Source organism: Drosophila mauritiana, chromosome 2L (assembly GCF_004382145.1).
Source record: "Drosophila mauritiana strain mau12 chromosome 2L, ASM438214v1, whole genome shotgun sequence".
NCBI classification, from domain to species: Eukaryota; Metazoa; Arthropoda; class Insecta; order Diptera; family Drosophilidae; genus Drosophila; species Drosophila mauritiana.
The window spans coordinates 6,265,090-6,283,153 of NC_046667.1; the positions used below are offsets into that span (position 1 = coordinate 6,265,090).

General features: G+C 46.6%; 4 protein-coding genes across 5 annotated transcripts in view; 1 reads left to right on the forward strand and 3 right to left on the reverse strand.

Moving 5' to 3' along the window:
- The window catches only part of LOC117140966 (neurotrimin), a 32,468-nt gene that overhangs the window by 2,005 nt on the left and 12,399 nt on the right, over positions 1 to 18,064 (reverse strand). For both annotated transcript variants that reach the window (XM_033304205.1, XM_033304196.1), the window contains 5 exons: positions 14,056 to 14,162; positions 10,306 to 10,522; positions 5,300 to 5,458; positions 5,114 to 5,242; positions 4,898 to 5,048 (listed from right to left, as the gene is read on the reverse strand). In XM_033304205.1, coding sequence (XP_033160096.1) covers positions 4,898 to 5,048; positions 5,114 to 5,242; positions 5,300 to 5,458; positions 10,306 to 10,522; positions 14,056 to 14,162 — 763 coding nt within the window. The remainder of the gene's footprint in view (positions 1 to 4,897; positions 5,049 to 5,113; positions 5,243 to 5,299; positions 5,459 to 10,305; positions 10,523 to 14,055; positions 14,163 to 18,064) is intronic.
- On the reverse strand, positions 286 to 4,759 carry LOC117140949 (neprilysin). The gene has a single exon (XM_033304171.1). The coding sequence runs from the start codon at positions 4,727 to 4,729 to the stop codon at positions 2,762 to 2,764; it is 1,968 nt and encodes a 655-aa protein (XP_033160062.1). The 5' UTR covers positions 4,730 to 4,759; the 3' UTR covers positions 286 to 2,761.
- On the forward strand, positions 457 to 2,547 carry LOC117140959 (membrane metallo-endopeptidase-like 1). Its single transcript, XM_033304183.1, has one exon. The coding sequence runs from the start codon at positions 481 to 483 to the stop codon at positions 2,533 to 2,535; it is 2,055 nt and encodes a 684-aa protein (XP_033160074.1). The 5' UTR covers positions 457 to 480; the 3' UTR covers positions 2,536 to 2,547.
- LOC117140974 lies at positions 14,999 to 16,365 on the reverse strand. Its single transcript, XM_033304222.1, has one exon. The coding sequence runs from the start codon at positions 16,245 to 16,247 to the stop codon at positions 15,042 to 15,044; it is 1,206 nt and encodes a 401-aa protein (XP_033160113.1). The 5' UTR covers positions 16,248 to 16,365; the 3' UTR covers positions 14,999 to 15,041.

An 18,064-nucleotide genomic window follows, 5' to 3' on the forward strand; every position in this document is an offset into this window, starting at 1 on the left:
TGAGGCAAGTTCAATGACAGCCATTGTGCTCATTGTGGGTCAGTTCCACAACAGCCCACAATCGGGTATCAAGGCCAAGGTGAAACTGATAAGCGCGCACTTATGTCTAATCAAAATGCGACCTAGCCTACAGAGTACAGTGGCTCCAGGTACTGAAGATCCGATCTAAAGTCAAGTAATATAATATCCTACGAGTGTTTAAAGCTTTGGAGAATGTGCCACCAAGTGGGGTATCTAGGATCACGTCCATCGAACTTTAGCCTTATAAAATCAATTTTACTGAACTATCAGGAAAAGAAGGCATTCGAAGATTTATTCAAAAAAAGAAAGGTCAAGTACTGGGTGTGCACATATAGCTAGGATCCACTGCTCCTCCCACGATGATGACTGACATGCGATGGGCCTGCTCTAGTCCGCAGTCTCCGCGGTCCGGGCGAATCGTAGTCCGGCCAGTTGCAATTTGTCACAGTCGAAACCATCATGCTGAAGCTCAGCCTAGTGGCCTGGCTCATATTTTCGCTGGCTTGGCGCACCACGCCCACCGCCTGTCGCCAGACCAACGCCCCCCAGAGCGTCCAGGAAATGCTGGCCGAGCAGCTGCAGAGCTACATGGACACGAAGGCGCGTCCCTGCGAGAACTTCTACCAGTATGCCTGCGGGAACTGGCAGATCCAGCAGCAGGAGCAGCACTCCCTGCGCGACAGGGATTGGACGAGGGATCGGCAGCGGTACCAGGGTCAGCTGCTGCCCACCGACACCCTGGGACTGATAGACCACTCCGTGAACCGGAGGCTGGAGCTGCTGCTGCGGCGAAAGAATGAGAGCTCCTCCGAGTCGGACTCCTCAATTCTGGAGCAGATGCGACTCTACTACCGTTCGTGTAAGCGCCTTAAGCCGTACAACCTCAAGAAGTACCTGCAGCTCCTGCCGCCCAGCAACTCCACGCAGTGGCCATCGGTGGGTCGTGGCTGGCGTCCGGAGCAGTTCGATTGGATAACGACCTTGGGTCGACTGCGTCTGCACGGACTGAACGGGGTGCTGCTGCGGGAGGAGGTTCTGCCGCGATGGGATGACTCGCGCAACTACAGCATCTATGTGAACAAGCCGAGTCGCCAGGAGACGCAGCCCACGGGAGAAGGTGCCATGATCGAACTGCTTCTGGACATCGGACAGACAAAGCGCACGGCCAACGCCTTGGCTCGCCAGGTGGACGACTTCGAGCGAAAACTACACCGCCTGCAGGAGCTGGAGGACGACGAAGGACCGCGAGAAATGCAGCTGGGCTACTTAGACTCGTACCTGCCGCAGCTACGCTGGCTGTCCTTTATGCGCCAGGTGCGAATCGACTCCGAGCTGGATCTGCGCTCCACACTGATCATCGAGAATATTCCGTACCTCAGGGCACTCAGCGACCTGGTGGAATCGGAGAGCCCGGACACCGTCTGCAGCTACATCATGCTCAAGTGGTTGGCCTTCCTCAAGCAACAAGGACCCGCGGACATTTCACGAGGTGAGTGCGTGGCCGCCCTCAGGAGGGCCATGCCTCTGGCCAGTAGCTGGCTGGTGGGCCAGCAATTCTCCGACCCGGAATCCGAATCCTATGTTCGCTCACTGTTCCAGCGCTTAAAGGTTCGATTTGGCCAGATCTTGGCTGAGAACCGGATGAGGCTATCGCCACCTCTGGTGCACATCCTGCAGCAGAAACTGCACGCAGTTCGACTGCAGATGGGCTTCTTTCAACCGGACGAAATGGAGGATGTGGAGCAGTACCACGTCCGAGTTGACCTGAGCGGCCACTCCTTCTACGGCAACCAGCTGGTCTTGCTGCGCCAACGCGTAGAGGCGAACCACGATCTGCTCTACATAAACGTGACAAACCTCGCCAATTCCACGGGGAGCAACTTGAGTTACCTGTCGGAAAGCTGGGAGGCCAGCAACTCGTCGCCCCTGTATGTGAGACCACGCAATCTGGTCCTGGTGCCGCACGGTCTGCTCCAACTGCCCATCTGGCATCGAAACATCAGCGCCCTGCAGCAGCACGCCGTTATGGGATTCGTCCTGGCCCACGAGCTGGCACACGGATTCGATATGTCGGGAATGGACTACGACGCACTGGGTAACATCATGGGGCCCGTGGAGGAGATCGGCGCTAGCCGACAGTTTCGGCAAGGACTCCAGTGTCTGCAGCAACAGATGGCCACCGGTTCCAAATGGATCGACGAAAAGCTGGCCGACTTTGTGGCCCTGCGGCTGGCTTATGAGACCTTCTTCGGGGTGCGAGACAAGCGGGAGCCCAGGGATCCTCTGATGCCGCAGTTCAGCCAGAGGCAGCTTTTCTTCATCAGCTTCGCCCAGTTCTTTTGCGGCCGGACGCCCGTCCTCAGTCCGCGTTCTCAGTCGGAGGCTCATTTGAAGCACGCCGCGGATGAGTTGCGTGTGATGCAGACGCTGGCGAACTTTGAAGAGTTCTCAAGGGAGTTCGGATGCGATAAGAAGGCCAAGATGCAGGCCAGCCAGCGGTGCCGCATCTGGTAATGGTTCTCTCTTTACATCTCTCCCTCAGGACATCGCAGGATCCAGTGATGAATAAATAAAATCTCACCTAACGAAGAGTGTTTTAAATGCACAGTAATAGTATCTGGCCGATGGGGTAGTGAACTTTTTCAGATCCATTTAGTTTATTGTTGAATATAGTTTTATACACTAGATTTCAAAATTTAAAGATCCGAATCTCAGTTGATATAGCACTACTTGAATCCATTTACCACAGCTGGCACTTTTCGGGCTGATTGCTCTTTGCTGGACAACCAAAAGCCTGGTGGAACGGAACGAACCCTTTAAGCATTTGCTGCAGACGCATCTGGTCGTTGTCGTGATCAACGAAGTTCGTTGGATCCCCGTTGCCGCAGAAGAACTGTGCCAGATTGAGGAAGAAGATTTGTTGCGGCGGAATGGTGGTAAAATCAGTTAGACTCATCCGCGAGTTGTTCTGGAAGTAGGTGGAATAGGCCAGATCCAGTCCGGCAATGTCCGCAATACGTTCGTCCAGATACTGTGTATTGTTCCGGTTCAGGCACTGTACACCCGCCTCAAAGCTCGGCGAACTAGATATCTGCGGTCCAATTTCGTGTACGTTCCCATATCTGTCAAAATGAAGACCCGTGGTGTCGACGGAGTGCATCAACTCATGGGCAAGGACGAATCCCAGCAGGCTGTACTTGAATATGTCGTGGCTATCCGCTGCAAAGAATGGCTCCTGTAGAAGTCCGTGTGGCACAACGATGACGTTTACTCGCATTAGGTAGTAGGGACTGGAGCTCATGGCCGTGTTAGGATCCGCCAAGTAGAAGAACTCGTCGAGAGTCGGAGCACGTTGGTCAAGTTGTAAAACCTGCTTTCTGGTGCGGAACTCCAGCAGGTTAAGATGTTCCCGTGCGTAGTCGAAATCAGCGAGCGGAAAGACAAGATCCTCATAGTGCCGGCTGACAAAGCTACTATGGTCACGACCTCTTGGCATGTTCCCGATATTGAGAACGACATGCTGAGCCTTTGTGGCCACCATACTGTTCTGCTCACTAGTCAGCCCAAGGCGATTCTCATTGATTTGCAGTAGAAACTGACGGCGCAACTGCTCAAAGACCTGCGTAACTTCCTGGGTGTACTGCTGCAGTGTCGCCGGGTCCAGGAAGCGCTCCTTGTAGAGCAGGTTCGATGCCAGGTTCATGGTGCGGCGCACATCCTTGACGCATTCGATGTGCTCATTGCTATCCATGGAGTCGTCTATGAGGTAGAGCATGAATCGGGTCATGATGTAGTTGGCCACCACCTCGGCGTCCGTGGAGTCCATCAGCCGCTTAAGGCCCGTGAAGTACTTTGCATTCTGGGCCTGCACCAAGTAGTGTTGTGAGACACTGTGGCCAACTATTGACTCGACGAAGTCCTGCCATGCGTAGCCGGTTTTGTACTCCCACTGGCGCAAAGTCCAAGTCTCGCTTTCATCATCGTCGTCCACTTCGGTTAGGACCCGTATGGCGGACTCCAGCCTTCTGATCTTCCGCACAAGGGGTAATACGCTTTTCGTCGGCACACCAATGACCTGGAGAGTGGCGACGGTACTCAGAAAACCACCCAGGTGATGCGCGTCCCCTTCGAGACTGGGCATACTTATGTCCAGTCGGAAGCGGTTACTGTTCTCAGAGCTCGGTAAGACCAACACGTTCACCAGAACATTGGTAAAACCATAGCGGTATAGGTGCCCCAAGGACTTCATCCACTTGAATTGAGCCTTTGGCCAGGGCTTGCCGTGGGGCATGAACTGGGGCCACTTGATTGCCTCGCCAGGAGGGGCTAGTCTAAGGTAGTGCTCCATCTTGCGTGTACTCTGCGGAGCTTCACGGCAGGTGCGGTAGAAGCGCAGGGCCTTGGCCTCCACACTGGACTCGTTGAAGCCGGGTGACTGGGAGCGCTGTTGCAGCTCGTACATCAGTTGGACTAGGTTCCCGTTCACCTTGTGGTCCAGCATCTGGGTGATCTCCGTGAAGGGATCGTCGATGTGACGCACTGCGTACTTGCCGCAGGCATGTTGGAAGTAGTTGCCGCACGCACTGGAATCCTCGGCCACGTAGCTGAGGATGTTGCTCATCAGCCGTGAGTTGGGATGCGCCTTGACATTCTGGGCTGTGGGAGCAGCGCAAATAGGAACAATAAACAGGCTGGCAATCCACCACATCGCAGTCAGCAAACTGAGCCGAGAACCGAGATTGCTGGAAGCGACTGGCCGAACTTCGTCATATCAGTGGAATATAATGTGACCACAGCTGATAATCCAGCTAAGAGATAACCCTAAACATCCTCAATCGAGAGGTGAAAAAACAGTAGCACGATGACTTCAACTTACTTGTACTTCGATGACTCAGTGATCATTTGATCGTTTTCGCGCGTCCAATAGTTAAGTGAGGTCGGATTCGCCTCGATGAAGCACTCCAGGGTGATGTTGAATCCAATGGGAATGCCCACCAACTGATGCGGTATCCAGACCATCGGCGAAACTGAAACGAAATATATATATATCATTATAAGAAAACCCAACTAAGTCAGGATTCAATGGACTTACAGTCCACGCTGACTTTGATCCGCTTGGACACACTTGGCGGCACTCCATTCGAGGCGATGCACAGGTAGGCGCCCATGTGCAGTCGCGAAATCCGCTCCAGCTCCAGGGAGTCCGTCTCCAAGTCGTGCACTGCAATCATTTCCGGGTAAATGGCATGCCAGAGGCTGGTCTAAGGATTGGACTCACCCTCGAGCGTCTTGTTGACAACGATTTTGTTGCCGTCATCGCGTTTCCATTTGATGGTCGGTTCCGGACTACCTTTCGCCTTGCAGCGCAGCGTAACGTTATCGCCCTCGCGCACGATGATGTCACTGGAGGTCAGGGCGTCGTCTATATTGGGCGGCACTATTGGATGGAGAGAGCGAGAGGCGGACATCAGGGGAGTATTTTACCCAAAAACTAAACGGAACCGTGCAAAGCTCGATTTAAATGCAAAGGACAGAAGTGAAAAGTTCTACTTTCATGGAAGTGGCGTTGCCAAGAAAGCGGAAACCGGTAAAAAACACTCCTAGGACTACAGAGACTTAGGAATACCCTTTCAAAGAGAAGCACTTGTAATGCTAATAACTGGCTTAACGGAGCTACCCTTCAGACAAGTCGGACTTCCCCCAAGGCAGTTAGAAAGTGGAAAAAAAGGAACATTTCACGCATTGTTGACTCCAATGCGCTCACTCCCCAGTGACTACTTGTTCTACTCACAGTCACTGCGTAACTTTAAGCCTAATTAGCTTTGCATCCAGATTCAGATTTGAAATCCGTTTGCTCCGTTGCTCCTGGCGAAATAAGGAATCATTCTGTTAATTCAAAAATCGATGCGGCAACCTTCATCAAGTTGTCATCAGTTTCACTTCCCTTGCCATTCACTTTGTTTGAGGGATTTTTTCAATCGCCCGGGAAACTCTTTTGTATTTGGTCGAAAATCCCAGAAAATCTTTAATGAAAAATCTATGCAAATCACGGGGAAGCATGGAAAGGGTCGTGGAATGGACAGCATACCGCCGTACTGGCAATGCACACTGGTTCCAACCTGAAGTTAGCTGCGATAAATTACCATTCTTTTTCAAATGTATCTTATTTAAATGGAGTGTTTACCAGAACTTGCAGTTGGTAGTTGGAGCTGTCCTAGTTGTGTACATTTGTTAGCTTTGACAGTTGTTTATAATAAATTCTAAATTTCTGAAGCTGCCTCAAATGCAGTTTTCCATTTTCCTAACAAAAATCATAAATTTGATTTGCTGCCAGTAATCCGTACTGCATTTTTCCGGCGGTCAAGGCCAGGTCTTCCATGGCAGGTCACGTATTCGCAGTGACCTGTCGCCATTCATTCTGAATTGGACAGCTAATCAATGGCAGTCGGGTCAGCAAATGTCTGGTTTTCAGCACACGTTTTTAATTGATGGAACTGGAGGCCACGGGGCTACAAATATATATTGTTCGCGTATCATTGCATCGTCGGGATTAACATTAATAGCCAGGTTATCTTGTTGTCGTAGAAAGTTGCCTTTCATAAGGAAAAACCTCTGTTTCAACTTTTCCCATCCGAAAACTATGGTAACCGTAGGGGAAAAAAAGCGTAATTAAAAGAAAAAACTTTTCAAAAGTTTCGCCCTTTTACCTTTTCTTTTCTCATGCCCAATAATGACCAAAAAACTTTTTGCCAAAGCTTTATTTCATGCTATTAATAAACGCTTGATGTGCTAATCGCCGGACAAACCAGGACAGATCCAGGACAGCACCAGGACAGGACCAGGATGAAAAAAAAAAAATGGCCCAACTTGGTGACCCAGCAGATGTTGTTCCCTTGCTTTTGACATATTAGTTTCTTATTGATATTTTTAGCAGCTGCCGACATTGCGCAAACTTTGGACCCTAAACCAAGAAACTTTTTCCTCGACATACATATGTGCATGTGAAATTTAATTAGTGGTGCAAGTGCTGGACCCGAATTTCTATCGCTTATTACATAATGCGTCAATTGGTGTTTTTGGCTTAGCACTTGGCGACCATCATGCGCTGCAAAATCCTTATAAACTTTTTAATTGATGTGTTTGCCTGAAAAGTTTTTATTTATTTATCTGTTTTTGCTCGCTTAAAACGATTATGGCTTAGATAGGAATCATTTATTTTAATTTGATGTTTTTTAATATGTAGCATCAGTACATTTCAGTTTAAATTTAACATAAATTTGTACAGTTCCATACAGTAGCTTATGACCAGGTTAAGATAATGTCCATTGGATACTGTTGCCTATTTTGTGGCGCCCAGTTTAGCGGCTATTTCTGTTATTTGTTACCTTAGCACATTGTTATATTGCTTTCGTACACAGCACCGATGTCAACAAAATAATTGAATTTAATAAATGGCCTCATTATGTGAACATAAATGAGAATATATGTATGCGGCAGCCGCGCCGAGAACACCCCGTGTCCACATACACATCCACATCCTCGTGCCCATTCCCGTCCAGCTCGTAATTGTTGGTGTTTGTTATTTTGCTTCGGTTACAAGCTGCATTTGCTGCTACTTTCGCAATGTGCGGTAATTTGGCGGCAAAAAGGGGAGCAACTATGGGGGTCCTGCTCCTGCTGCTCCGTGCCCAGTTTGCATCAGGCGGCACAGCGTCAGAGGATGGACAACAGCAGGCTGCCATCGGCATCACCATCGCCATCGCCATCGCCGGCGCATTTAAATGCATTCTGTGTGCATGGGCCATAAATTCGGGCGCATTTAATGTTTGTTTTTGCATGCTCAAGCCACAAATTTCTGCGTAGCCTCCGTGATGTCTGTGGATTTTATTCCGCGCATTGCATTCGAGTCAGCAAATTAAATTCACAAATGTTGCACTACCGAAAAATAAATTTATTTATTTACTCATTTGCCCGACGTTTTCACGTTTGTATTTTCCCCCAATCTACGCACGACAAATGCAACATTTTAATTTCGTTTTATGTTTGTCGCTAAATGTAATTAAGAGTATGTTATGTTTTTATTGCGTTTTTCTTTCGCAAACATACCTGTTACTAGTCGGAGTGTGCTGCCTTTTTTGAAAAGAACGATACATACCTACATAGATAGAGCTTTTCCAAACCAATGCAATAAAGTTTGTGTCAAAAATCACAGAAGAATACAGAAATTCGCTTGACATTCACAAGCAATCAGTTTACAGAGTAGCAGGTATCTGTTAGTCGAATCGCTCTAACTAAATCGTTCCTCTTGTTTAGTTTTGTTAAATCGAGGTGCGCCAGTGTGGCGTTTCCGATTTTTATTTAGACCAGTGCGCACCATTTGGTTTTGTAGCAATTAATTCGATTTGTTATGTAAATTAAAATTGTTTGATTTCATTTGAATGATGCAATATACGATCTTTTATGGAACCGTTTTCCGGCAATTGACGGCACAATATTGGTCCCAACAAAGCCGGCTTTAGGAAGTACGGCTTATATAAGAGGCCTAAAACCTGTCCATTAAACTGGCCCGAAAAGCTCTGAAGAGACAATTGTTTCTGCTATTCCTGCGGTTTTATGCCTTATGCCTTTTAAAAAGTCGTTAAGCAGGCGTCGGTGCTGTAAAACGCTCATATAACACGCAGCACGCGTCTTGGCCATTTGATGCGGTATGACCAGAGCGACTGTAACTGTTAACAATTTTTTCCGGTTAACTCTTTCTGGCCAACGCGCTGGCTGTCGTTGTCGCCATTTTTTGTGTGTTTTTTGCGGCACTCATACTCACGCACGTTATCATCCACACAGATACACACACACACACACATATGTATATATCCTTGCCACACGCTGATGTGGCAAAAGTTCTGGGCCGGCAAAAATGCAAGGCAAATTTACCAGGACCAAAAAAAAAAAAGAAAAACACAAAAAATGCAACTATGACAGCTCTGGTCGCTCTGGACAGAGCCAACAAAACGAGCCACAAATGTGGAAGGCAGGCAACAAAAAAATGCTTAAAATATGCCGCAGCCATTTTTATACCTGCAAAATTTTTAAGGGCGTACGCCGCATGAACCCCAATATGCGATTTAAATTGGCCTGGGAAATTAGGCTTAACAAAGTTTCATTACTTGGCCCAGGCAAAAAGTGTGATCAACCGGAATCTGGCTTATACTCGATGCTGCACTTTTAATATGTCAACGAGATTTAATCGAGTTTAAATGGGATTACTGTCTTATGTGATTTTTGAAAAATTGCTCTACGAAGTCACGAAACTTTGATACAATTTTTTATAGTTTTAAAAGTAACCCATTATAGAAGTGTATTTTGTTTCATGAGTTATAGGAGTATAATATACAAATATTTATTAATATTGGACCAATTTAAAAAAGAGTCCTTACATTTAGACTTAAAAACTTCAAGTGAGGAACAGCTTGACTCAAATGGTTAACAAGAAATTTACCTCTTTTACGTTAAGGGAATAAATACAAAGAGGAATCAGAAGCATTCATTAAGTTTCAGTAATGGGTGTTACCAGTCACGACAGACGGCGTTGCCGAGTCTTCTGCTTCGAAAAAGGAACTAAGCCCAAATCCTACTATGTGCAGCATATGTGTCCTTGCATTTCCATGTCTGTGTCTGTTTCTGTGTCTGCGTGTCTCCCTCGTGCCTGTGTGTGTGTTGCCACTGTGGCACTCTGAGCCCAAACTGTTGCACGGACTGCCTGCTGATTCTCCCCGTCCATTTCACTTCATCGTCCGTTGCCATTTGTTTGCGCACATATTTTTCAAGTTTTGCCACAAAAACTGATTTATGCGAATGGACCGAGGCACGCCCATTTCCCATTGCCCATTGCCCATTCGACCCTGCAGGAGGCAATGAAGGCTTCTGTGGAATAGGATGTGGATGTGGACTGTGCCAGTGCCGTTCGGTAGCCGGATGATGTTGATTTGTCAACTTGAAAGGCGGAACTTGTTCCCAAATTCCAGCACTTCCTTGTAGTTTATCCATTTCTTTTAAGGATCTTTATAATTATATTGGTTTCTAATATTGTTTGTTAAGTTATTTCCCGAGTTATGGGTTCGCACATGATGGATGATCACGCACATCCATGTCGTTCTCAAAAGTAGAGTAGGGTCGAAAAGGGACTGTGAAACTAATATCCTCCGACAGATTTGGCAAATGAAATGAAAAATGCAAAGGACATGGTAGGACCACAGCGAAGCTGTTCAATGCCAGTCGAAGACTTACCCACTACTTTGACAAATCCGTACTGGGTCTTGGCCGTTACCGTATTGATTTGGCACATGTACCGGCCCCTGTCCTCCTCCTGGACATTGTTGATATGCAGGAACCAGGTGCGGTGCTTGTCATGCTTATCGTGGGTGACACTAATCCTCGGATTACGCGTTATCACGTGGTTGTGAACTGTGAGAATGGCCGACTGCTCGAAGTGCATCCACGCGACCTGGAAGACAGAATACCTTAATTATTCAAGGCGTTGCTAGGGACCACACTTATGATGGATGTCAACCAACTGCGGCAACATGTATGCGTGGGTCATTTTGACGACAAGCTGTCAACGCTTTTATTGGCCAAACTTGGGGCCATCATCATCAATTTCAATGAAGGATTAACGACCGCATTCGGTACTAAACTTTTTCCACATGTCACAACCGATGCGCAGACCATCGTGAACCTCCTCCAGCGCTATAGGCTAAGCATAATGCTCCACTCACCCAAACGCTTATGCAACACCACCAATAGTTTTCTTTTTCCGCCCAACAGATGGCGGGGCAGGAGCCGAGAACAACAAGCAATTTATGCAAATATAAGCACCCAACGCATTGGCTGAGGAGACATGGCGAGTGCGGGTAACAAAGAAGGTCGATGCCATTTCAATGATAAATTCCATAGAAGTGTCAGGGAATCCATGGTAATGGTGGGCGCTGCTCGCCCAGTGGCGTCGCCGAAAGGGGGGATTGAATGAAATATCCCGAAACGCTGCACTATCAACATCCCCCGAAGGACGCCGCCGGCAGGAGGAGCCAAGAAGGATTGTGACTGGCAAACGTGGACTGATATCGGTTAATTTTTCAACGTCTGCTAGGGAAACGTGCAGCCCGATAGACGATGAGCGGGAATCGGAGACACGGCGGCGAGGAAGTCGCCATCAAATTTGCTTATTTTACATTTCGGCGCCGTTGACTTTGGCATATTAAAAGTCAGGAGAAGTCAGCCAAATGCTAGTTTTGCGATGCTGTTGCTCAAAGTTGAATCGAATGGAAGAATTAATGTACCCACGTTTATCAGCCAGACGGTAAGATAGTGGACTTAAAATCAATAGAAATGAATTGCTAAGCGGATTTAAGTTATTAGAAAGTTTGCGCTTTAAGTTGAAGCCAGCAAAATCTGCTTGAGTTTGCAAGTTCATTTTCAAAATTTGGCTTAAGCTTAAAGGCCATTTCAACAAATTTAATTAGACGCCATGTTAGGCCATCAAAAGTTGACTTCCATCCTCTTAAAGGAAGGCGCTGCCACAGTGCGACTCTTGACCAAATTATTTTACGATTTTCGAGTAAAAGTCAAGGCAATGTAGACTTTTGGGCGGTTATGTAACACTGCGACTTTTAAAAGTCTTCTCCACAGGCCGAGCACCAGCTGCCATTAAAATTTCACGCATATTTTAGTCCATTTATGGCACGAGCCGTGCCCAGAAGATTACTATTAGTGGCACCAGCACTTATGCTGCTCCCAATTTGAAAGTTTTGCTAATTTGAGCTACACGGTCATTGCCATATGTATGCAAAATGGTATAAGTAAGATTAAAGATTATAAGTATAAGATTAAAGGTACTTCAAAGGTGTTGGCATCACTTGAATATAGAACGAACAGACTAACAGACAGACGAACGGACAGACGAACGGACAGACTTACGGACAGACTTACGGACAGTCTTACGGACAGACAGACGGGCGGACAAACGGACATGGTAATGGTAAAGGTAATAATTTGGTTGAGGTATATTCGGTTTACAAAACAATCCCATCTTAAGAGAATCTTCTCTGCCACTGTGCCACCACATATTTCACTTAAAGCAAAGCAGCTGAATGTCCACGAGCTCCATTAAAGCAGTTTTTTATTTGGAAAGTGCTGCCAGCTCTTTTGTGTTTATCTTCATTTTCATTTTCATGGAGCAGAAGCTTTCACTTGTCCCAGACACATGCTGATGGCTCGATTCGATAGAAGCCGACAAACAAAATGACCAATTTGCAATTTGCGTAATGGCACAACTCTTGCCAGCCAGACCCCCCACCCCCCACAAAATTCCACGCCGCTGGCCGACGACGCCTGCCATAGAAAATACTAAATGAAGTCATAAAATTTTAAGTAAAAACTAAAAAAGAAAACAAGTTGAAAAACTTGTAGCCGAAGCAAAAATAAACAAACTTTATTATGCCTGAAAATGTTTATGTTCTGTGGGGGCGGAGTGGGCGTATCGGGCTGGAAGTGGGGCCAAGCAACAACATAAACAAAGTAAACTTATGCTCATGTTACTGGCATTGTTGTTAGTGCGTTCGACTATGTGTGCGAGTTTTTCGACTGTTTGTGTAGGCGTTTAAAATTGAAATGCAAACAAGGACAATACGGAGTGCTGTGGGAAAGGGGAAAAGTGGGGAAAATGGGGAAAACGGGTAGCTAAAGGGCTTCAGCTAATAAAAACCTACTCGCTCGACATTAACAATTTGCGAGTAAACGTGTGAAAAAAGCGCTTATGAACTACGCGAGTTAATTTCCACGCAGCTCAAATATTTGGCAGCACAAGAAGTACTGAAAGTTTTTAAAATTCGAAGCATAACGAAGTGTGGATGCCCTAACTGATGAAATTTTAAATTAAATATATCAAGTATTTCTGTGCATGCATGTGAAGTTTAATTGCGAGATAACATATTCTCAGGTAAATAACAAAGTGTAGAGTTGATAGCCACAAAAAAGAAATGAAATATTTAAGCAAAAACATGTAAGCCAATATAGAATAACTAAAAATATATAAAATGAATTTTCTTTGTTATAAATCTGAATTATTCCGAAAACCACTTGAACACTTTTACAGTTCATCGATTTACAACTTTCATTGGAACATATTAAACTGCTTGTTTGCTGTTAATAAATGTTCCTTTGTCGAGTGGCCAGTTTGTTGGAAAAGTGGTTATACCCGCCGAGGGCTTTAAAATCAATTCCCGGCAACCTGTCTGTTTGTGCTAAAGCCAATGTGCGGCTGCGATGGGCGGAAGGGGGGTGGCCCAGCCCCACCCACTCGCTAGGCAACTATTTTGCATGCAAAGTCACGTTTTATTGCAGCTACAAGCGGTCCTCGCTGGTTAACTTTTGAGCTTACCTGAGGCCAATGAGGATAGCACCTGGAGATGAATGGCTGGGCGGAGGATGGTGTAGTTTGGGCGGTAATGCTTGGTTATGGGTGGTTATGGGTGGCTATGGGTGGCTATGGGTGGCTATGGGTGGCTATTGGTGGCGGGGGTCGAGGGTCGCACATGCCGAACTTAAGAGACATAAAAATTATTACAAGCCGAGTGTCGAGGCGAAAGTCGAGAATGAAATTTATGCACGTTTTGGTCGCACGCACATTATGGAAATTCAATTGGATGCAAATTTAAATTGTCGCCTGAGCCACAAGACAGAGCTTCTCTATGCGATGCGATGGATTCTTCTAGGCACGCCGAGCGCCGCCCAAAAGTGTGCACCACACAATGAATATTGATCAGTTGGATGGAGCAGTGTCCAGTTGGCATTAACCCCACACCCGCATCAACCACTTCAATCGATTGGCGGTGGAGCATTTATTTCAGCGCAAGCCATTCCTACTGCTGCTTGGTCAGAAAGTTGACCTTTTGGATTTTGGTTTGTAAGGCCAAATACTAGATTTTTTACTTAAGTTTAAATAAATCTACAAAATGGTAAACTACATTTGTTTGGTCTTACCTTATAGGATCCCAGGTTCTTGACTGAACAAGCTAGTTTAACATTACGCCCCGCGGGAACAGTAATATTTTCGATCACATCCGTAAACTCGGGATCTTCGCTGATGACTGCAAATAAAATAAGATAGTTGGGATTGATAACAAATAATGATAATGATGACATAATGAAAATCCCCAATTTTATTCTTATTCAGTCTATATGATTCTTGATTACCTCTTGTACTATAATTGTATTCAAAATCAACATAACATATGCAAAAGTCATATATCAAATGATTTTTTGCTTACAACTAAAGCAAATTGAACTTGACACTTTGTTCTATATAAGAATATCAAATTTCGCACTTGGTTTTGTCATAAAAATGCTATCGTATGACCACAGAACAGCTGCATAACACAGCGAGCACCGTGTCTCCTATTCGGGATGGCTATCCCACCATGTCGTCCCTTTTTTGATGGCTAACTGTGCCACGGAAACTTCTGCTGCACCGGCAACTCATTTAAGTTCTAATCACCTGCAACGACGACAATTAATTAGCTGGCTTTGGCCAACGACAGCGGCAGCAGCAGTCATTAGTCTGAAGGCCCATAGGTACCACAAGGGAGTCATGATGCTGCAGCTTCAGCTGGAGCAGGAGCAGGAGCAGGAGTTGAATCCTTGGAGCATCAGATAAACAACGAGCAGTGGCAACACCAGGAGAGGCAACATCTGCATAATGCGGCAAAAGGAAGTTGCTGTCCGCTCACCCCGAAGATGTGGAAAGGTGTTCCTGGACGATACTTAAGCGAAATCAGATGCGGCAGACGGATATTAAAAGCAGGCGACAACCGCAGGAACTGGCAAAATGTAATTATGTTGTGAAACTTGTCCTTTCAAACGCTGTCAATTGCAGCCCAGGCGATGTCTTCAATATAAGATATTAGTATATGGAACTATACATCACTTAAGTAGCAAAGTTTGGTTTTATTATAATTGTCAATACCATCTCATCTTAGCTCATTGCACTTGGCCCGGATCATGTTGAAGGTGACCGTGCCGACGCTCTGTGCCGCGTTATGGAGCAGCTCAAAGATGTGCCGGTTGCGCTGACCCTGCTCCACGGTCCGCTCGTGCAAGCGACGCAGTGCGTCCGAGTAGGCCGTGTACTTGGCCTCGCACTCCGTGTCCAGCTTGAAGACCTGGTACAGCTGCTGCAGATCGTACAATTGGCGTGCGGTCTCGTCGTATAGCAAACTGGGTGACTGTGGCAGCAGCTGCTCCCAGTGCTCGTGCACCAGGTCTAGGAATTCAAAGTTGCTGAACAGAAAGATGACGAACAGGTCCAGTCCCTTGGTCTTCAGCTGTTCGAGTAGATGTTCGGTGATGTGTTCGCTGCTCGATGAGTCCCGCATGTTCTCGTAGTCGGTGCGCAAGTGGAGCTCCAGGTACGCGTACACCCGCTGCCGTTTCTCGAAGAAGTCCTCCGTGGCCAGCATGACGTCCAGCTGCTGCTGCATCTTGTCCAGCTTGGCACTGCTCCCGGCCAGATCAGCATGGTCGCCGTCGATGATATCCTGCAGCAGGGAGCGCAGTATGTGCAGATAGTTGTCGATGATTTCGGCGCCGGACAACTTGACCCGCTCGTACAGCTGCGCCCCAAACTCATTAAGATTCAAGCCGGTGGAGTTCACCTCCTTTTTGGTCAGGTTGAGTTGCTCCAATGCCGCTCCGACTGTTTGTTCGTTGATCAGGTGACTGCCGCGATGAGGAGCCGGACGGTCAAGTTGCTGGCACAGGCGATGCATGCGCATCATTCGGATCTCTTGAGTGCTGGTCTCCTCGGCCGCCCTCAGCGTGGATCTCACTCGGTTCAGAAAGACCAGGTTGCGCAGCACAATAGTGTACTCCATATCCGTATCCAGGTGCGGACGCACATCGAGCAGCTGCTTGATGAGCGTCACCTTCAATTGGAGCTTTGGAGTGGCACGAGCTGCACTCATCTCTTCTGTATAGTTGGCATTCCGAGGAATGCGTCCCAGACGATCCAGGTAATCGTTTAGACTCGGCTCAATCCGCTGTTGCACCAGGTCGCTTAACTCGCGCAGAAGCTCCAGCTGGAAGTCCTTCACACCAAGATCCAGCTGGGGAGCAACAGGATCCGCCTGCATGAGCGGCAAGAGGCACACCCATGGCATCCACCACTCGATCATCATCTTAGAGGGAGCTGGCTCCGACTGAATTCGATTGCAGGAACTGCGTTGTTGTCGCCGCCAGTTGGCTGATTAGGGGGCTTAGATTGGGGTCAGTAGTCGGTGATGCGGTTAGTTCGTCTGATATTCCAAGCCGACCACTGACGATTAACCAGTGCGAAAGCAAACTGCGCTCAGTTTGGCTGCCTTATCGCTACGGAGCTGGCACTGAGAGAAATAATGGGGAATCCAAGTCTTACAAAATATATAATATTTTATTTTCTGCTAATAATCAAAACGCAAATTAAGAAACGCAAAAAAAGGAAAGCGCTGAATACAATTCCCCTCACAGAAGTCCGCACAATTTAATACATAACTTTTTATTTCATAGTAATGCATTTTTATCCTTTTCCCATTCACCAGCTAGTTGTTGCCACTAATGCCTTTTCGCCGAACAATGGTATTGAATGGAGGGAATCGATTCGCTGTAACCTGGTGGCCGCGCAACTGCAAATGGCCAGGACATTGGCCACTACAATGTATCAAACAGTCAGCGCTCCCTCCCAATTTGTCTATCTGGGCAATTGTTGACCGAACTCAAACTGAGCGCGTGTGCGGGATACGTATCACAAGTTAGCTTAAAGTTGCAGACTGCAGACTGCTGCCATTTGACGACAGAACTTCAGCGGAATCCCAAATGGGATGTGCCATGAATCCACGTGGATTCCGAATCAGCGATGCTCGTCATTCTTCATTCTTTGGGGCAGCTTGATTGAAGTTCGTCAAATCGATTGAACTCATGCCACTTTCCCTTTACCAACTTTTGACGAAAACACTTGACTTCGATTTCGTTTGACCATTTCTGTGCATTAGCCTTTAATATTCGATCAAAGGGTATCTGCAACCGCATAATGGCCAACACCTTTTAAGACGAGACCCAAAACGCAACAAAAACTATGGAAACGGTTTGGCAAAGAGCGTAAAAATGGGGAAAAATGGCTAAGAAAAAATGAAAGGCGCACCGATAAAGTTTTTAGGCAAAAAAAAAAAATGTCAAAAAAAAGAAAAGATACCAAAAACCTGAAGAAGAAATTTTCCAACAATTGCACAATTGGCATGGGCTACGCATTCGCTTCAATGGCGAACGACCAAGACACTTTGATTCAAACTGCGGCCAAGGACAAAGGATTTCTGGAGGACGAAGGAGCCAAGGAGTCATGGCTGGAGGAACGGCTGCCCTCCACATTGCTGGCACTTAAGTGACAAAATCTATTCACAGGAAAGTCATCTGGTTAGGGTATCTACTAGCCCATGGAGCTTTGCTCCGGTCACTCATGGTCGGTCATTTTATTCTTATACTTCGCCAGTGATGCCTTTGAGAAAAACTTTGCCACTTTTTCCATCATCGCCGACAGTTTTCTTTTTTCCTTTCTGTTTTTTCGGTAACAAAGCCGAAACTAAACTTTCCAGCGCTTTGCCAGACGGGTGGAAATTCTCGCTGGCCAGGGGCGTGAAAAGCGCTAAAAGCGTTTTAATGATTTTAAAGGAGTTAAACTTTTGTTTTTTTCAAAACATTTCTTCTGCGTTTCCTTCTTTGTCCGAAAAATGTGCGCTTCTTTTTGAACAATTGTTTGGTTATACTGCGCTTTGATTTTATCGCTCATACCGCGCGTTGACCGAACATCATTCTAAGTTACATTCTAAGTCATGCTCTTTTATTTGAATAAATACCCTGTACTCCTACATTCATTGGGTATGCACACATCTAGATCCAATAGGGATGTGGGATCATTATACATAAGGGAGTTTTAAGATCATTTAGTTACATTACTTGGAATCAG

Bases quoted from the DNA above. Each gene is read 5' to 3' on its own strand.
- LOC117140959 (XM_033304183.1), top strand. From the start codon at position 481: ATGCTGAAGCTCAGCCTAGTGGCCTGGCTCATATTTTCGCTGGCTTGG.
- LOC117140949 (XM_033304171.1), bottom strand. From the start codon at position 4,729: ATGTGGTGGATTGCCAGCCTGTTTATTGTTCCTATTTGCGCTGCTCCC.
- LOC117140974 (XM_033304222.1), bottom strand. From the start codon at position 16,247: ATGATGATCGAGTGGTGGATGCCATGGGTGTGCCTCTTGCCGCTCATG.